Source organism: Mus musculus, chromosome 11 (assembly GCF_000001635.26).
Source record: "Mus musculus strain C57BL/6J chromosome 11, GRCm38.p6 C57BL/6J".
Classification (NCBI taxonomy): domain Eukaryota; kingdom Metazoa; phylum Chordata; class Mammalia; order Rodentia; family Muridae; genus Mus; species Mus musculus.
This window is the reverse complement of record NC_000077.6, coordinates 23,753,949-23,772,262: the sequence shown is the minus strand read 5'-3', so window position 1 is coordinate 23,772,262 and position 18,314 is coordinate 23,753,949. Positions and strand designations below refer to the sequence as shown.

General features: G+C 38.6%; 1 protein-coding gene across 1 annotated transcript in view; it reads left to right on the top strand.

The window, feature by feature from the left end:
• The first annotated feature begins 1,293 nt into the window (after positions 1–1,293).
• Positions 1,294–18,314, top strand: part of Rel (reticuloendotheliosis oncogene) — a 34,123-nt gene continuing 17,102 nt past the window's right edge. Inside the window, exons 1-3 of the mRNA NM_009044.3 lie at positions 1,294–1,583; positions 11,108–11,250; positions 15,216–15,364. Of these exons, the coding sequence (NP_033070.2) occupies positions 1,574–1,583; positions 11,108–11,250; positions 15,216–15,364 (302 nt within the window). The 5' untranslated portion in view covers positions 1,294–1,573. The remainder of the gene's footprint in view (positions 1,584–11,107; positions 11,251–15,215; positions 15,365–18,314) is intronic.

Genomic DNA, 18,314 nt, shown 5'->3' with positions numbered 1-18,314 from the left:
GGATGAATTTTTTATGACAGGATAGTATATATTTTAATTATCCAACCCCCCCCCCCCCACACACACACACACACTTTGGCGTTCTTTGAAGCGCATGTAGAGGTAAGAGGACAACTTTTGGAAGTTGATTCTGTCCTTCCATGGATCAAACTCAATTTGTCAGGCTTGGTAGCAAGCGCAATTATTCTCTAAGCTATCTTGTTGGCCATGCAAGATGATATTCTCTATTTCCCCTCCATTACTTGTTTTAGTCAGTAAATGACTGGAGAACGTAAGAGGTGGAGCCAGATAACCCTGAGTTATTTCTGTTGTTGAGACAGTCCACCTACCTCAGCCTCCCGCGTGCTGGGAGTGCAGTGCGCTAAACGGGGCTGGATAATCTTAAGCTTAAATCGTGCAATTCCTTTCTAGAACTCTAAAGTATGGACAAGCTACTCAGCTTCTCCAAACCCCAATCAACCCTAATACTCGTGTATACAATGACATGCTAATACATCATAGACTAAGAGAACAGGTGCGTATTAGCAACTGAAGGCAAACAAGATTCCGCCTGACCTGTCAAAGCACCAAAGTTCGGTCCAGGCCTCAGGCCGTGGGTATCTCGGCCAATCTCTGGACGTCGTGTACATTTATACAGAATGGGGTTAGCGGCCTCGCAGTGCAGCTGAAAAACTTTGGTAGGTAAAAGACGTAATGTAGATATAGAGGGAAAATAAGGCTGCGGGGGTCCCCGTATGCAAATCTGCGCCTTACTGCCGAACGCGGGCGCTGGCGCTTCCGCACTTCCCCTCCAGAGCACCCGGACAACTCTCTGGCGCGGGGGCGGAGATTTGCATGTGCGAAATCGGGAAGAGGGGGAACCACCGGTCGAAAACCCCGGGCGGGCCTCGGGCGGCCAAGGAGCGCGCCCGGTGCACCGCCCGGCCCGCCTCCGGCCGCTCGGCCAGCATGACGTCACGAACACGCCCCTCGGCTTTAAGCGGCGCTCTCAAGGACTCTGGAGGAGGGGGATTTCTCAGGGACCGACGGCTTCTCACGCGCGGAGTCGTCGCTGCGCGCCCTCACGGAGCTCCCGGCGCGAGCGTGCAGGCTGTGGTGGCTCTGGAGGAAGTAAGCGCACTGGCCCGCGCGGGGTCGCGCGCCCGCCGCGAGGCTCCGCCCCCCGCCCCGGGTAGGCGGTGGCGCGAGTGACGTAAGCAGCGGGAAATCCCCCCCCCTCCCCCCACGTTCCGCCGGGCGGTCCGCCCCGCCCCCTGCCCCTGCCGCGGCATCCTGGCAAGGCGACGCCAGGACACTAGTGACCGGAGCGCGAAGATTCGGGGGTGGGAAGGTGTGAGCCGCAAACCCAGAGGAGCCGGGAAAGAAGAGGAGGCCCGGGGGTGGTCCGAGGACAGGCGTCCCGGCTGCGGAGGCTGCTCAGCCTCCTCACTGGTTGGCTGACTGACGGGCTAGCTGGCTGACTGCCTGCCTGACCGACTGCCTGGCTGACTGACTCACTGACTGACTGACTGGCTGCCTTGCAGCCTCGGGCCGGACGCTGGAAGCTGCAGCGAGCGGCGCGCGGAGCCGAGCCATGGCCTCGAGTGAGTACCGGGGCGAGCACTCGCGGGTCACGGGGAGGAGCTGTCGGGGGCTCCGTTTGGGGTTAGGACGGTCTGCCTTTCAAGTCTTCTCATCTGGCAAATTGTCAGCCGTTTGAAAAGTTGCCCGCTCCGGGGTTTGCGTGTGAAATCAAAGCGGCGCACTGTAATCTGATCTTCTCCTAATAGCCAGAACCTTCGAAATTCCCAACGGTGTGCTTTTAGGATCACAGGGGGTAATCTCAGTAAAGGAGAGCAGAGAAGCCTCGCGTTTAAAGACTCAGTGGTATGGAGACCCAGTTTTACATTTTTGAACAAAAAAGAGGAACCTCCGGACCTCAGACGAGCTTTCTTTTTTTAAGTCCAATCGTGCTAGCGGCTGACACTGGTACAGAATGTGGCGTGGCTGTGAAAGTCCTCAGTGGCGTTTTAATTCGTTCCAAGCGAAAACACTACCCCCGCCCCCACGAGCTAAAGATGTTGCTTGTCTAATTTACCGTGTAGAGACCTCGATCCCTTCAACCCCCAACCCCAAACCTGCACGCGCGTTTTGTTAGCAGCAAGAGGACGAGATTTGATTATACTTTAAAGTAACTGGTAGGGTTGAAAATGTCATCGTTTAATGTCAGTGTTTTATCTGCCACTAGTAAGTTTTGGATCATCTGCTTTGAGGGGGACATTTATAAGAAACAGTTTACAGGACAGGGGAGTTTAGTATGACAGTCGTACTATATGTAAAGCAAGCACTTGAAGCAGCTGAGATGGTGGTGGGAGCTAAAAATGACACCTTCTGTCTGTAGCAGGACGCTGACCCTTATCTTCCCAGTGACCCTCAGTAGAAGGCAGCCGACGTCTGGCAGAGAAGAGGAAGTAGAAAGCTTAGTGAACTCTTTAAGAGTTGAGCAGAACAATATCATAACTCCTGCTGTAAAGGAAACTGGGGTGTTTCACATGACACTTGATTTCAGTTTGTCTGTGGTTTTCATGAGAAAACAAGTGTAGTTTAAAATATTTCAACTTTCTCTTTACCCATTTAAATGAAGCCAGGCTTTCAGATGCTCTAGTAAATTTGTAAATTTAACTCATGTTCTGATTAGAAGCACAAAAAGGCTTTAAGTATTTAATTCATTGGTAATCAGAAAGAGATTTTTGTATGACATTTGTAAAGAGTGGCAAGCTTTGTTAAAACAGTTCTGTCCTTGTCTACCTAATAGAATCTTATTATATAGTGTATGAATGCAATACTTGAATTTTTTTCAACAGAAAAGTCATTTATTAAAGAACTGTAAGACAGATATGATTTTAAAATGTAATACAATTGCAATTTGCCTAAGGACATATATTTTGTGCTGTTATAGAAATGATTCCAAAAGTTAAAGTGGGGAACTTTTTAAAAGAAATGGCAAGTTTTAAGGATTTAGAAGTTGGGTTGGGCTTGCCCAGCTTCTGTGAAGCCCTGGGTTCAGTTCTCAGTACTGTCAGAGAAAAAAAAAAAATCCCAACAAACATAGAAAACAAATCTGCAAGTTGTAGTATCATTATCTTCTTGCTTTTTGATCTTTTATCAAGGGTTGCACTAAATGAGACTACTTAAAATACACCATGTCATTTAAATTGTAATTCTGCTATTTGAAGTTTCTAGGCAAAAATATAGTTTAAAGGAGTCTGGGTACCTTATATCAGTTATAAAGACCAAATAGAGAAAAATTATGAAATAAATTTAAAATTCCCATTCCCTTTGAAATACTAATTTAAAAGCAACAAAACTGTTTAACTTATGATTATGTAATTTAGATCCTTTTTTTTGCAATATAGTACTGAAACCTAGGAAAGTATTCATATTGATTACCAAGCATTGAGATCATTTGTTCATTCCTCTCCGATGTCATATGTAAATAGGTATGTGTAATTGAATAGGTGGTGCTTATAAATGTAAAGTGTCGTAGATAATAATCTCCTGGGCAGAATTATATAAATGTTGTGAAAAGACAGGATTTTATATGATGATACTAATTATTGTTCAGGTAAATTAGCAAGTTAAGACTTCCTAGCTAGCCATTAAGCTGTTTTTCATTGCCTTTTAAACAATACTGTGCTTTGTTCTAGCTTTTTGATAAGATTAATTATAGCAGGCAACATGGAAAAAAATGTTCCTGATCAAAGATCTGCATATTTAAGCAGTCATTATTCAAACAATTGTATTCTATTTAAGTTAGCTGTCTTGTGTCCATATCTAAAAATTTTCACTATTTCCTAAAAAGAACAAAGTGGAGGGAGGTGCACAGTTGCCTTGTAAGATACATACTATTTTACTAATGATTAAGATTGTCTTTGGTGAAATGTACTTTAAAATTTAGAAAGTTTGTATTTAGTCACATTTTTTTTCTTTAACATGATTCTGCTGTGTCACATAACAGGAAGTATAGGAAGGAATTATTTTTGTGGACCTTACTACTCACCAACTTTTTGTATGAATTTCAAGATAACCTTTCCCCCCCCCCAATAAAAGTGAACATAGCTGTGTGACAACTTACACTTTAATAATAGAGCTGGAAGTTAGGAGTGGCCAGCTAAAACAAATGACTTCCTTTTTTAAGAAGGAAGACTGTTCACAAATACAGATGTTTCAGAAACGCAGCACATGAAAAAGAGATAAAGGTGTTGTAATAGTAGGTGATGTAACAACAAGAATGAATGGAGAAAATGGTGGATACAGGGTATATGTGGTCTCTTTCTCAATTTTTTTGTTTCAATTTTCTCCCATATGGGTTCTCTGCATGATTGTGTTTATGGGCACATGAGCTGAATATTGCAGAGGAAGATATATTTTCAAAAAAAGTGTTCCTTTGAAATTTGTACTTAATTGGATCTCTTGTATTTTTAAGTCTGAAATCTTTTTTTTTTTAAAGATTTATTTATTTATTATATGTAAGTACACTGTAGCTGTCTTCAGACACTCCAGAAGAGGGAGTCAGATCTCATTACGGATGATTGTGAGCCACCATGTGGTTGCTGGGATTTGAACTTGGGACCTTTGGAAGAGCAGTCGGGTGCTCTTACCCACTGAGCCATCTCACCAGCCCATCTGAAATCTTAATAGAGATGATTTGGCCCTGCCATGAATTTTTTATTTGAGGAAAGACTTTTAAACATTACTTTTGTATTCTAGTAGGTAAAAACCTCTCAGGACTGGTTTTTAGTTTGTTGTTTGTTTTGTTTTTCCCGTATCCACAGCAGTGATATCTTACTGCAAACCGTTTACACGGCTTTGGTTGGCCTTGTGATGAATACTCAGCAGAAAGTTCTGGATGGAGATGATATTTGGAAGTGTATGATTATTAGCTGCTTGCTCCTTTGCGTTCCAGGCAAAAGCTGTTTCCCTAGGATTTCATGAGAAAGAAGCACACTAGTCAGCTCTTCTCAACCATGCTTACTATGACTGCCATTTCTGTGCTGCCTTGTAAATAACAAGGCTCAGATATGTTTTATATAAAGGGAAATCAAAGGCCATCTTTTGAATGTTTTCTTTGTTTCAGTTGAATGAGGTTGGTTGGTTGGTTGGTTGGTTGGTTGGGTGACTGGGAGAGTGACAACTTGCCAGACATTTTTTGCCTGTCTTATCCATAATTATGTCTATGCTTGGATCCGAGCATTGGGTTACTTCCCTGAACACTTTGCATTGTTGTTTTTACTTCTTCATGTCTTAGGCAGTTGGTCTTCAGAGTATTCAGATTAATTTGGGATGTTTCTGCAGAAATCTGTCTGCACTTTATTCTTGAAGTGTTTCATTTCTCCTCAGATCTCTGTGAGGTTAGATAGTGGTTTGGCTTCTGATATACAGCCCCAGAACAAACTCTGTTCTAGGGACTTTGAATCTAAATATTCACCTTATATTCTTAAGATAGTTGTATTTGTTTTAGGTTATAGGTTATGGCCATATCTGTTATTGAGGTTTTATGCTTAACAACTTTTTTCTTGTTACATAAATTTAAAAGTTGATTTTATTTTGAAACTTGGTTGTAATTACACCTCTGCAGTTTAAAGACACCTATGACTTTTATTCTTTAAAAAAATAATCTCATGGAAGAGTTTCACGCTATCATTCTTTCCCTAGCTCTTCTGTGGCTATGGACCCAGAAGACATACATCCATTTGGTAGTCAGATTTGTTAGTTCCTTGGATTATGACTGCCTCACTGCTATATTATTAAAAATTGTTACTGTACTGTGTATATATGTGTTTATGACAGGCATAGTGGTCCATTCCTTCAATCCCAGCACTTGGAGGCAGAGGCAGGCAGAGCTCTGAATTCAAGGCCATTCTGCTTTATAAAGCAAGTTACAGGCCATCCAGACCATACAATGAGGCTGTCTCAAAAAAAAAAAACAATAATAATAATCCTTTTCCTCAAAATTTTATATTATTTTGAAGTTTTAGCATCTCTAAAATGAACAGCAGTTCTCTTTATGAAGAGTAAAGTTAAGAGAATCTGTGAGAAATACCTATGTGTGTGTTTTAATTGGTATTATAATTAATTATATGTAACATATTCTCATTGTGTACTTAATTATGGCTTCTCATTCTAGCAATAGTATTTTTGTTGATATACCTATTTTATATATAATTGTGGCAATTGATCTATTTTTAATGTTTCTAATGTGAAAGAAATTTCTAATTCCTTTTTAATCTTAAAATCTAATTTTTAATTTTTTTAATCTTAAAACTCATACTTGAGATTTTAAATAGGCTCAGTGTTTTCAAATAGCATTCTCTTGCACCTAAATGCAAATGAAATCATAACTATAGTGCAAGCATTTTAGTTATAATTCAAAACTTATTCTAGTAGATATTAGCAATTCAAAATTTATAAAAATATATTTAAAAAATATGGAGACCAATCCAGACTTTACACTTGTCCTGGTTAAAGAAAAATACCTTAATTAAATTGTTTAGAAACAACTTTGAAAACATTTCTGTGCTTTTAAAACTCATAGTGACTTTCTGTAACCTTAGGTAAGAGTATTTGTTTTCCCTAAGGTTCCTTGGTTTATAATTTTTCCTTCGTACTCTCCATAGAGGACTACAGTTTTTAATTTTTCATCTTCAAGAGGAATGGCATTGTAAAACAGTACCAAGGAAGAACATGATTGGATCATTCTACTGACACATGATACCAATGATTTCCTAGCTAGGAGGGCTACAGTTAAATCAGAATATGAACACATATGAGGAAGCATGAAGGTGTAGTTGTTCTGGTACCTACAAAGTACTGGGTTTTTTTTTCCAGTTATTGAGGAATATAATAAGGAGGGACTGATAATCATTAATATAGTCCTTTAATTTTTGAATCACTGACACAAAAGAGCTTTGGAATTTTAATTTTCACACAGATATTAATTTAGGACATTAATAAGTAATACAATTTCTGCCATTCAGTAACTTGAAGAAGTAAAACATGTAGTTTCATTTCAATAACAAAGCTGGGTATGGTGGTAGAAATCTGTAGTCGTGGTATTTGGAAGATCGGAAGTTCAAGGAAAGCCTCAAGCTACACATTGAGTGAGGCCTGCGTAGATTACTTGAGAGCCTGTCTCAAAAAAGGATGTAGCTCAATTGATAGAGTAGCTGCCCAGCCTTGAGGAGCCCTGATTGGACCCAGCATTGTACAAAGTCTGTGGTAGTGGAGCCTATAATTTCAACACTAGGAAAGTGGAGGCCAGAGGCTTAGAAGTTCAAGATCAGCCTAGGCTACAAAACAAGTTAGAGGTTAGCCCTAGATAGATAAGACACTGTCTCAAAACATAAAGAACACAATAGTTAATTTTCCCTAAACTAATGGTTTTTTTGGGGGGGGGGTTGGTTTTGTTTTGTTTTGTTTTGCTTTGTTTGGAATAATTGCTCTTAAAAATTACCTTGATTGTTTGTTTACAGGACGGAAAAGTTATTCCCAATAGGGAATGTAGACTATAAATTCTGAAATTTGTTTTTGAGTGAGACTTGTTATCAATGAAGAGTTCCTTTTTATTGTTGGTATATTTTTGATTTTTTGTTTTTTGAGACAGGGTTTCTCTGTGTATCCCTGGCTGTCCTGGAACTCTCTGTAGTCCAGGCTGGCCTCAAAAATCAGAGATCCACCTGCCTCTGCCTTCCCAGTGCCAGGACTAAAGTTGTGCCCAACTATTTCCTGGCTCAATGGAGAATTTCTACAAGAAGAAAAATAAATATAAATGCATGAAATTACATGACAATATTTAGGTAATTCTTATTACTTTAAGAAATTTTAAAAATACTTAGTCTTAGGTCCTTTGTATTTCATAGTTTTATAAATACACTCACTGGTTTAAAGAAATGTGTAACTTGCTTTGAATAACCCTGCAATGTTTTTTATATTTCTCCTTTAAAAAAAATCCAGCTATCATTAATGATATCATTAATTATCAATTTCTCACCAGAACACCTTTTAAGTAGTGGGCTGGGATTTATTTGACCATTTAGTTCAACCATATAAGTTCTTTAAGATGCCACTGAAAAAAATCATGTTGAATTTAACACATTTGAAGAGAAAGGTACATTCTCTTAAGTAGTCCTACAAGAATGCATAGGCATATAAGATATTTAAAATTACGATGTAATTTTTACATATACAGTGATACACACATTGTAAAATATTCATTTGCCTTATATTTCCAGTAATTACTATGGACTTTGTTGGATTAAAGTAGTTTTCTCTTTTGTGTGTGTGTGTGTGTGTGTGTGTGTGTGTGTGTGTGTGTTTGTTGTTTATTTGTGTTCTTTTGTTTTGTTTCTGGTGGTACTGAGTTTGTACCCAGATCCTTCAGCCTGCTTTCTGTCATTTGAATAAGCAAATGAGTGATAGATTCAAATGCAAGAGGTCTAAATCAGAATGAATAAAATTAAAGGTAGCAGCAATAATTTATTGAAAAACCACATGGCCACAATTGATTCTCCCCTTTGCCCCCACCCCCTGTGTGTCTCTCTCACAGGGACCTAGTACTCACTCATTAGGCTAGTCTGGCAAGCCAGTGACTGCCAAGGTTCCTCCTATCTCCTCTCCAGCACTGGCTTACAGGGATATGCTACCATGCCTGGCTGTTTTTATGGATGCTGGGGCTTGAACTCAGGATCTTGTACTTGAATGTCACGCATTTTTCTGACTGGGCTGTTTTCCCAGACTCTTACCACTAGTGGTTTATTTCTCTTTGATGTTTAGATACCAAAATATGTCAGTTTTGTTTTTTGAAATAATCTTTTTTCTTTATAACAGCTATATTTCAGACATATCCACATTTTTGCTCATATGACAATACTCTCCACTTACCTATAGTCTGATTTTTTTCAGTTCATTTATTTGTAATCAACTGTAGTCCAAAATGTTAAAAGAAAAATTTCATAAAGTTTTAAATAACTTGTTTTAGTCATTTGTTGTAATTCTATTATATTGTTGTTAACCTCTTATATGTGTGTATGTATGTATGTGTGTGTATGTATGTATGTGTGTGTGTGTTTATAGGATAAAATGTATGTGCATGTATGTAAGTCGTCTTAAACTGATTCTTTTCTTTTCTTTTTTTTTTTTTAGTCTAACCACTACCATCAGAATTCTTTCTCTAGAAAGCTAATCTGAGCCTTTGATTTCCTGAATAAAAGCATTGATTGCTTTTCACATATACAACAAAATCCATATTACTGGATGTGCTTGGACTTTTGGTTCTCTTTCTAAGAGTGGTAGTGCACTCTACTTCCATTGGTGGTTGATGTCATGGACAATTACTTCCCTTTTTCTAAAATGTCTTTCCACTCTTGTTTTGTTACATTTTCCCTCTCTTAAACTGTTAGATTCCTCTTTTGTTCTTATTATAACTTTCTGCAGAATTTTGTTAGTATTTCCCCCTTCTGTACACTAACATCATTGCGATGACTAGTATAGTCATTGCTTGCTGTTGGGTATAGGGTCCTTCCGAGTAGCAGCTGTGATAGTGAGGGTGTCACTTTCTTCAAGAGAGCAACATCTGAAGTAATAGTAGTACCATTTACTGATTACCACTTGTATGTGTGATACTTGGAAGAATTTAACACATATTTTACAGAGCATATTAATAATAAGATATTATTAAACACAGGGTCTTGCTAGACTCTTGCTGGATCTTATTTTGTTTTGATAGTAGAACTCAGGAGGCAAAAAAATCACTGCAAGTTCATGGTCAATTGGGTCTACATATACATAGTAAATTCTACAAGGAAAAGAAAAGTGCCCAGTTTGGAATAGACCATGTCCCATGCTATACTAAAAAACTCATTGTTTCACCATTTCTGAAGCTTGTTTACATTCTACAGGATAAGCCTTAGTGAAATGGGTTTATGGTTTGGGGAATTTATACTCCTGAAGTAAAATCACATGGTTACCTGCCTTAACATGAAAACACAGTTATTTTATGGACCTTCTATTTCCATGACTTGGCTAAAGGGTGAAGATGCATATATTTTTAAAGTTTTATTGACATATACTTAAAACTCATTATAATATAATAATTATATATAAACTTTTTTTTTAGTTTTTTTTTTTTTTTGATATGAGATCTCATTATGTAGCCCTGCTGGCCTGGAACTTGCTATATAGTTAAGACTGGTCTTGAACTCACAGAGATCAGCCTACCTCTATTAAGGCCTGGCCCTCCATACTTGGAAATACCATCCTTCAAACTTTCTCATCTACCAAGTTTAGACAAATAGTGATCACCTTTTTTTTCATTATAGATTAGCTTACATTTCTGGAGTTTCATGTAAATGGATCATATAGTATGTGCTTCTTTTACTCAACACACTTACTTTGGTAGTTATATTTATAGTGTTTTATCCTAAGGGTACGTATGTTGAATTACATTTGTTATGGAAGGTAAATGACTTTGTTATCTCCACATTATGTGTTACATTTTGGAGAAGATTTAGATGGGACCGATTTGAAAGTTCAGTTGAGCTTAAAGTCAGTATACTGTTTTAGTATATTGTGTACAGATCCTTTGATAATCCAGACTCGCCTATGCAAGGACGTAAGTCCACTTTAATTTTTAATGAGTGTTCTTTCATGCAGTGATTGTCTAATTTAAAATAAAGCAGTTAAGTACATTTTACTCAGTTTTGGAATATAATGTACTTCTGAATACTATTTTCTTCACCTTTCTTGGGAAATGTTGGAAGAAAAACTTTATAATTGCCCTCATGTGGACAGGTAACTCTAAGAGTTGTTATCTCACAACTTAATACACTCATTAGGTATAGATATTAAGCAATAAAGAACTCACCAGTTATGTGTTAATACTACATAGGAATTTAGTTTGTATAAGGAAATGTTATCTTCATCATTTAATCTTTGAAGATTACATTTTAACTTTGTTATTTAATGTTGGGAAGGAAAAAGATCTTTGTTTTTTTTAAAAAAAAATATATCCATTAATGTCTATTATATTACTATTCTAATCTCATTGCACTGTTCTTTTTAAAATTTTCAGGTGGATATAATCCATACGTAGAAATAATTGAACAGCCAAGGCAGAGGGGAATGCGGTTTAGATACAAGTGTGAAGGGCGATCAGCAGGTAGCATCCCAGGGGAGCGCAGCACAGACAACAACCGGACATACCCGTCTGTCCAGGTAATGGCCTTTCTTCAGTATCTCACTTTTAAGGGTTCAGTTTGTTTTACTGTTTTCTAGACAGGGTTTCTCTGTGTGGTCCTGGCTGTCCTGGAACTCATTCTGTATAGACAAGACTGGTCAGAGATCTCCCTGCCTCTGCCTCCCAAGTTAAGGGTGTGCATTACCACCACCTGGCAGAAGACTCAGTTTAACAGTCTTTTGCAACCCCCTTTCTTCTTTGCATTTGCTCTCCAATAGCTAGATGTGTAGGGTTATCTCTTAAAGGAATCTTTCCTGCTTTTAAAGTTCATGTAGTAATATAACTGCAGTGATTCACAGTGCTTACTGTACACTGACAGCTTTGGATCGGATCCCTCTTGTAACACAAAGCATTTAATGAGGAAAAAGCATTCTGTACGTATACTGGTCAAGGGAATTATTGTATAAGTTAAAGATGGATTTGGAACATTTTTTGACCTTTTAGTATAGAGGGTATTAATAACTTTCCCCTTCTTTTTTTCATACCTTTATGCTTACCTCCCAAACTCTGAGTTATTAACATCATTTAAAGTATCGTTCCTTTTCTGTGTGTGTAAAGTGCTCTTTTGTGTGTGTGAATGTGGACACTCGGGTACCTTAGTGTCCATGTGGGAGTCAGGACAGCATTCGGCAGGTTGGCGTCTTATTCTTGTGTTTTGAGACAGGGTGTCTTTGCTGTTTTTCCACTCTATCTATACACCTGGTCCACTAGTTTCCAGGGTTCTTCTCTTTCTGACGCTCATCTCCTGATAGGAGTGCTGCTACTACAGGCTCAAGCTACTGGTCTCTTTATCTTTATTGACAGTACTAGGGATTGAACCTAGAATATTAGGAATGATAAACAAGTGTTCTACCACTGTTATATATCCCTAGCCTGTGAAAACAGTGTTTTTGGTTGAAAGTGAATTTAGCAAATATACCATTTTTATAATGTATGTTTATATTTGATATTTATAAATTACATTTCCTTTTAATTTTTATAATCTATTTATTCATTTATTCATGTTTAGTGTTTTCAAACAAAATTGTTAGCCCCAAACTTGTAGTGATCTTGCCTCTTGCCTCTGTTTCTTCATACTGGAATTACAGACATGTGCAATCATGCCTAGCTAATTTTTATCGTTTAAGTGCCAATTAAAATCCTTAATAGCGAGTTGGTCTGGTAGTACATGACAAGCATTGGGAAGCATAAACAGGTAGATATTGAGTTGTGGACTACTTACCTATATAAGAAGTTCCAGGCCAGACTGGGCTATTTAAACAAGACCTTGTCTCTACAAACAAATGAAAACAAAGTTAATAGAAGTCAGGGGCAGTGTCACCCATCAAAATCTCATCTACTTGGGAGGCTGTGGTGGGTAGATGCCTTGGGCCTAGAAACTTGTATGGATAAAAGGAAGACTATCTCAAAATGGAGTTTGAAATGTCCTTAATTTTTCACCAATAGATCTGAAATTACTGTTTTGTAACTAGCTTATTATTTACAGTTTATTTTATTGAGCCTAAGAAGAATTACAAAATTGCCAAGTTATATATAGATTCCCAAATTTCTGTTTTTATATTTTTAACTGATACAGATGCTTAAATTGTACATTTTAATGGGATGTCATGTAATATATAATACATGTATACATCATGTAATGCTTCAATCAAGTTAAACATACTTAGCTCCTCAAACATTTATCATTCCTTGTGGAAACATTCAAAGTCCTCCTAGTTTTTTGAAATATATAGTGTATTTGTACAATAATATGCCTAAAGGCTTTTGTCCTATCTACTGTACGAACTTAATTTTAAGAAAATATTTTATATATGCACACACATACATATATATATATGTATATGAATGTGTGAGTATGTGTGTACATGTGTGTGCACGCATAGGCCCATGGAGGCCAGAAGAGAGTATCAGATCCCTTGAAGCTGGAGTTACAGGCAATTGTGAACTGTGTACCATGAATTCTGCGGTCTGAACTCTGGTCCTCTGGAAGATCAGCAAGTGCTTTTAGCTGCTGAGCTATCACTCCAGGCCCATAACTTCATGTTTTTAAATCACACTATTTGCAATAATATTGCTTTGAATTATCTAAATTCTTTCTAAGTGTTCAAAGACATACAATGAAAAGTTAATTTAAAATTCTTTTTTTCCAACATTGTGAGTCATTTTTGGCTTCTCTTAAAAAAATTGTGTTCCTAAAGCATTCCAGAGCAGTGTGTCTTAACTCCTTACTCCCCTACTCCAGTTCATCCTGGTAGACCTGGAAGTAACACATGCAGCTCAGAGCACAGTTTGCTGCTGTCTACAGGGTGCAGCCAGACACACAACCAGTTCTGGAGATGGTTCTTCAGATAAATTTTGAGGAGATGTTTCAGATACTTTTGAAAGAAGGTGCCTCTGAAGAGGCAGGTCTTGCTCTCACTCCTTTGATGGTCACACCCTCCACCAAGATCCCAGCTTTCCCTTCACCTGTGGCGTGGGTACAGTCAGGGATGAATTTCAAAACCTGCTTCTATTTTTACTTCCTTTACCACAAAGTTTTTTGTTGGCTATGTGGTCTTAGAGGACTCAGGCTTTTTTTTTTTTTTTTTTTTTGACACTTCTCTCTCTCTCTCTCTGTCTCTCTGTCTCTCTCTCTGTCTCTCTCTCTCTCTCTCTCTCTGTGTGTGTGTGTGTGTGTGTGTGTGTGTGTGTGTGTGTGTGTGTTCTCTCCTTATGCTACTGTGAGATACAGAGATTGAAGTTGTTAGTGGCAAATGCCTTTACCTGCCGCACCATCTTACCAGCCCTTAGTTCTTCTTAAATCATCTTACTTTATTCATCAAAATTATATGTACAGTTTGTATTTTTTCTGTCCCAACAAGTCTTTGCTGTAGTAATATATAATCAGGGGTTTCTACTCTGCCTTGGATCATTTAGTTCCCAAATTAAAAACTTAAAACCTTTATATTTATGTTAAGCCTTTAAAGCACTAGAGCTGGGCAGATATCTACCCTCTAAGTTATTAGTATCTACTTTCTGAGTTACAACTTGACATGCTATGCCTGGGCCACTCTTACTGCAATTGGCCAGCCCTTATGGCCATGCTTTCATGATTCACCTACCCCATGGTATCTTTTCCTCTCTCCACCTTCTCCTTCTTCCCTCATGGTCTCCTGCCTCAGTCCCCACGCCCAGGAACCAAAACTTTACCCATCTCTCTTCTGCCCAGCTCTAGGCTATCTGCATCTTTATTGACCAATCAGGGATAAGTTGGGGGTCAAGGTTATATTTGGTGTACATGAGGATCTTCCATCTCCTGAAGCAACCAGGGCCAGTTTTTAGCATTACAATACATAGCAACAGACCAAACCTCAACAGTTTTAAGTTAAGGAGCAAGTTTTGTACAAAAAAGGCTGGTAAATATAAGAACTATTTATTTTGGATTTTTGAGGCAGGGTCTCTTTGTGTTGCCCTGGCTGTCCTGGAACTCACTCTGTAGACCAGGCTGGCCTTGAACTCACAGAGATCTGTCTGCCTCTGCCTCCCAAACTCTGGGATTAAAAGTGCACCATAATGCCTGGCCTGCTTACCTGCTTTAAAAGGAAAATAAACAGATGATAAAGCTAGATAAAATAAGGGCAGAAAGAAACATTTTAGGAATTGAAAGATAAGTTTTCCCAGCTGATATATTCTCTGAAAACTTTAATCTCAAGTAAACTGCTGACTATTTGAATTTTATTGCATGCTGACTACATTATATAAATTGAACTTAAATTAATGGATCAATTCTTTTTATTTGTTTGCTTTTTAAAAGGGGCATTATTGTAGGTAGCCCTGGCTGGCCTTGAACTTGTGCTGATCCTGCTCAGCCTTCCAAATGCTGGGGCTATAGGCATATGCTACAATACCTACCTATTGTTAACAAGATATACATACAGACTGTATATTTAATTTCCCTTTTCAGATTATGAACTACTATGGAAAAGGAAAAATAAGAATTACATTAGTAACAAAGAATGATCCATATAAGCCTCATCCTCATGATTTAGTTGGAAAAGATTGCAGAGATGGATACTATGAAGCAGAATTTGGACCAGAACGCAGACCTTTGTTGTAAGTATACAGTGACAGAAACCTTCAGCAATAGGACAAAGATATAATTTTAGTTTATAGCAAAATAATTCTGTATTTAACTTACTGTAACATGTACATTACATTTTAATTACACTTTGTTACCTGTGGGGAGGACACACGTGCTTGGGGTGCATGTGGAGGTCAGAGTTGGCTCAGCTGGTGGAGTCGGTTCTCTTCTCCACCACGTGGACCCTGAGGATTAAACTCAGGTTGCCAGACACCTTTACCCACTGAGCCATCTCACCAACCTGATATTAAAATTTTTGTTCTTACCACTTGCATTCATCCTTTATTAATAGGTACGCACATGATAGTTAGTAGAAATTCTTCCTAATGGCACCTAGACTGGGCTCAAACTTACTATGTAGAATGTCTTTGTACTTACCTTCCTGCCTCCAACTCCCAAGTCCTGACATTAGAGGTAACACCACCCTGTCTGGCTCAGTAGGAGTATTTTTTATGTTATTATTTTGTTTTCCTTTGTTGTTCTTTTGTTTTTTTCAAAACAATTTCTCTGTGTAGCCCTCACTGTCTTGGAACTTGCTCTGTACACCAGGCTGGCCTCAAACTCAACCTGCCTCTGCCTCCCCAGTGCTGGGACTAAAGGCGTGCCCTACCTCTGCCTGGCTTCCCCCCCCCCCCTTAAGACAGAGTTTCCTGTAGGCTAGGGTTGCCTTCCAGAGGATTCAGATACTGAGATTAGAGGTGTGAGATCATAGCCTTAAGACCCTGCCTCCAGTTTATGAGGATTGAACGTAAGACTTTATACATGTTAGGCTAGAAATCTGCCAACATATCCACCACTTCTTATTTTTTAACTTTTGACTGTTTTGAGACAGAATCTCACTGTGTAGCTCAGCTTAGCTTCCAACGTGTAGTGATCCTCCTTCCTCAGCCTCCAGAGCACCGGGGTTATAAGTAAGCATGCATTACCATGTCTGGATAGGTATACCTCTTTATATTGTTGAAAGTAAGAAAACATATGTTGTGATTAATCTCTTCGTTCTGTATGTTCTACAAAATAATTGTGACTATCCTGTAATACACAGACATAATCTCCAAAAAGTTCTTCTTATTAATAGTAATGACACAAAACACAAAAAGCCCTAGAAGTACACACTTGACAAGAAATCTTAACGCCTGCATGTCTTGATCTTCCAGCAGTGTTTCAAACTTTCAGTCAGTCATTTGTGTCTTGAATACTCTTTCTTGATTTCTGTGAAGACAAACTTGTTGTAACCTGTAGTTTTCTGGCTGTTGTTCGATGGCCCCTGGTTTTTATCTTTTGTCCCACTCTAGTGATATATATATATATATTAGTTGTTGGGGTTTTTGTTTGTTTGTTCGTTTTTGAAACAGGGTTTCCTCTGTATAGCCCTAGATGTCCTGGAACTTACTCTTTAGACCAAGTTGGTCTTGAACTCAGAGATCTACCTGCCTTTGCCTCCCAAGTACTAGGTCTAAAGGTGTATGCCTCCACTGTCCAGCTTAGTGCCTCTGATCTTATACTGCAGTCAGGAGAGTGTTCCTTCAGTCTCTGTTCACAGTGTTCTTTCAGAGAGATGTGATTTACTTAGTTCACAAGACTTGAGCTAGCAGGGTTGTTGTTTGTTTGTTTGTTTTTAAATTCTAGTAGTATCATAGGCCTTGTAAGCCCTTTGGACTCTTATGTCCTACTCAGTGGCAGGAAAACATCCACAAAAGATATGTGAGTGAATGAACATGCATGTGTTCCAATACAAACTTTATTTGCAAAATGAGCAGTATGCTGAATTTGGCCCATGATTTAGAGTTTGCCAACCGTCCATTCCAGACACTAAGTTCCATGAAGAGAGGAAAATGTATCTCCATTCCCTTTGGGAGTTTTAGTGCACAATTGGAACTCCAGAACGTGTTGAATGACTATGAAAAAGTACATTGAGTGAATGATCAGACGCCCCATGATTCTTAGCTTCCTTAAGTCAGTGCTTTCGCCTCTTTCCCTTCTTTCCTTTCTTTAGTACTGGGCTGATTCCAGGGTATGATGTGCTAGACAGGTACCACACTACTGAGCTAACCCTCTGTGCATACCCGATGAGGTTATTCAGATGAAAGAAAACCAAGTCGTGTATGTTAGGGTGAAGAATTATTTTGTTGCAGGATTTCAAGAAAGGATTAAGAATTGACAATTTATTTTTTGTTATTGGAGGAGGAGGAGGAAGGAAGTGGCAAAGTTATTTTAGGTGCTAATGAAGTCACAGGTGTGAGTGCCAAGCATGAAGCATGAACATACAGTAATAGGAACATGGAGTAAGGCAAACCAGGCAGCCTCTGGCTGCAAGTGCCAAGTGAAGTTTGAAGAAACAGTGATGTTCTTATCATTTGAGTTTTGCTTCCTTATTCACACCCACCCATCTCAGATGATGTCATGGTTTTTCCATGTGGGAACAAGTATGACTGGATGGTGGTAGGGGAGTTCCCCCATCATCATTTGTATTACACATATGCAAATGAGTAATATTTGTAGCTATTGAGAAGTTTTCCATAAATGACCCTTTGAAACTGTTGCTAAATATTGTTAGTATTAACCCTCTCTAATAAAAATACTTCATTTCCTATATTGTAATCATATAACATGGCATAAAGTGTATTCTGTTGTCAATGAAAAAAATTGAGGCCAGGCTAAAGTACACAGCAAGACCTTGTACAGCTGTGTTTTCATATATTTCATGGTACATTTTTTAGTGATGAGCTAGGCAGGCATCATAACTGAGCAGAGGGAATCAAATATAAGAAGGCTAGCCCGGTTCCTCATCAGAGTGGATAACTGTGTGTAAGTGGGGTTACAGGTGCTCAGCTCTAACAGATTGTCTCTGTGCCCAAGGAGTGCTAGCAAACCTCTGAAATGTTCATGAAACCAGAAGAGCTGATGCTCAGCTCTGATCACCTC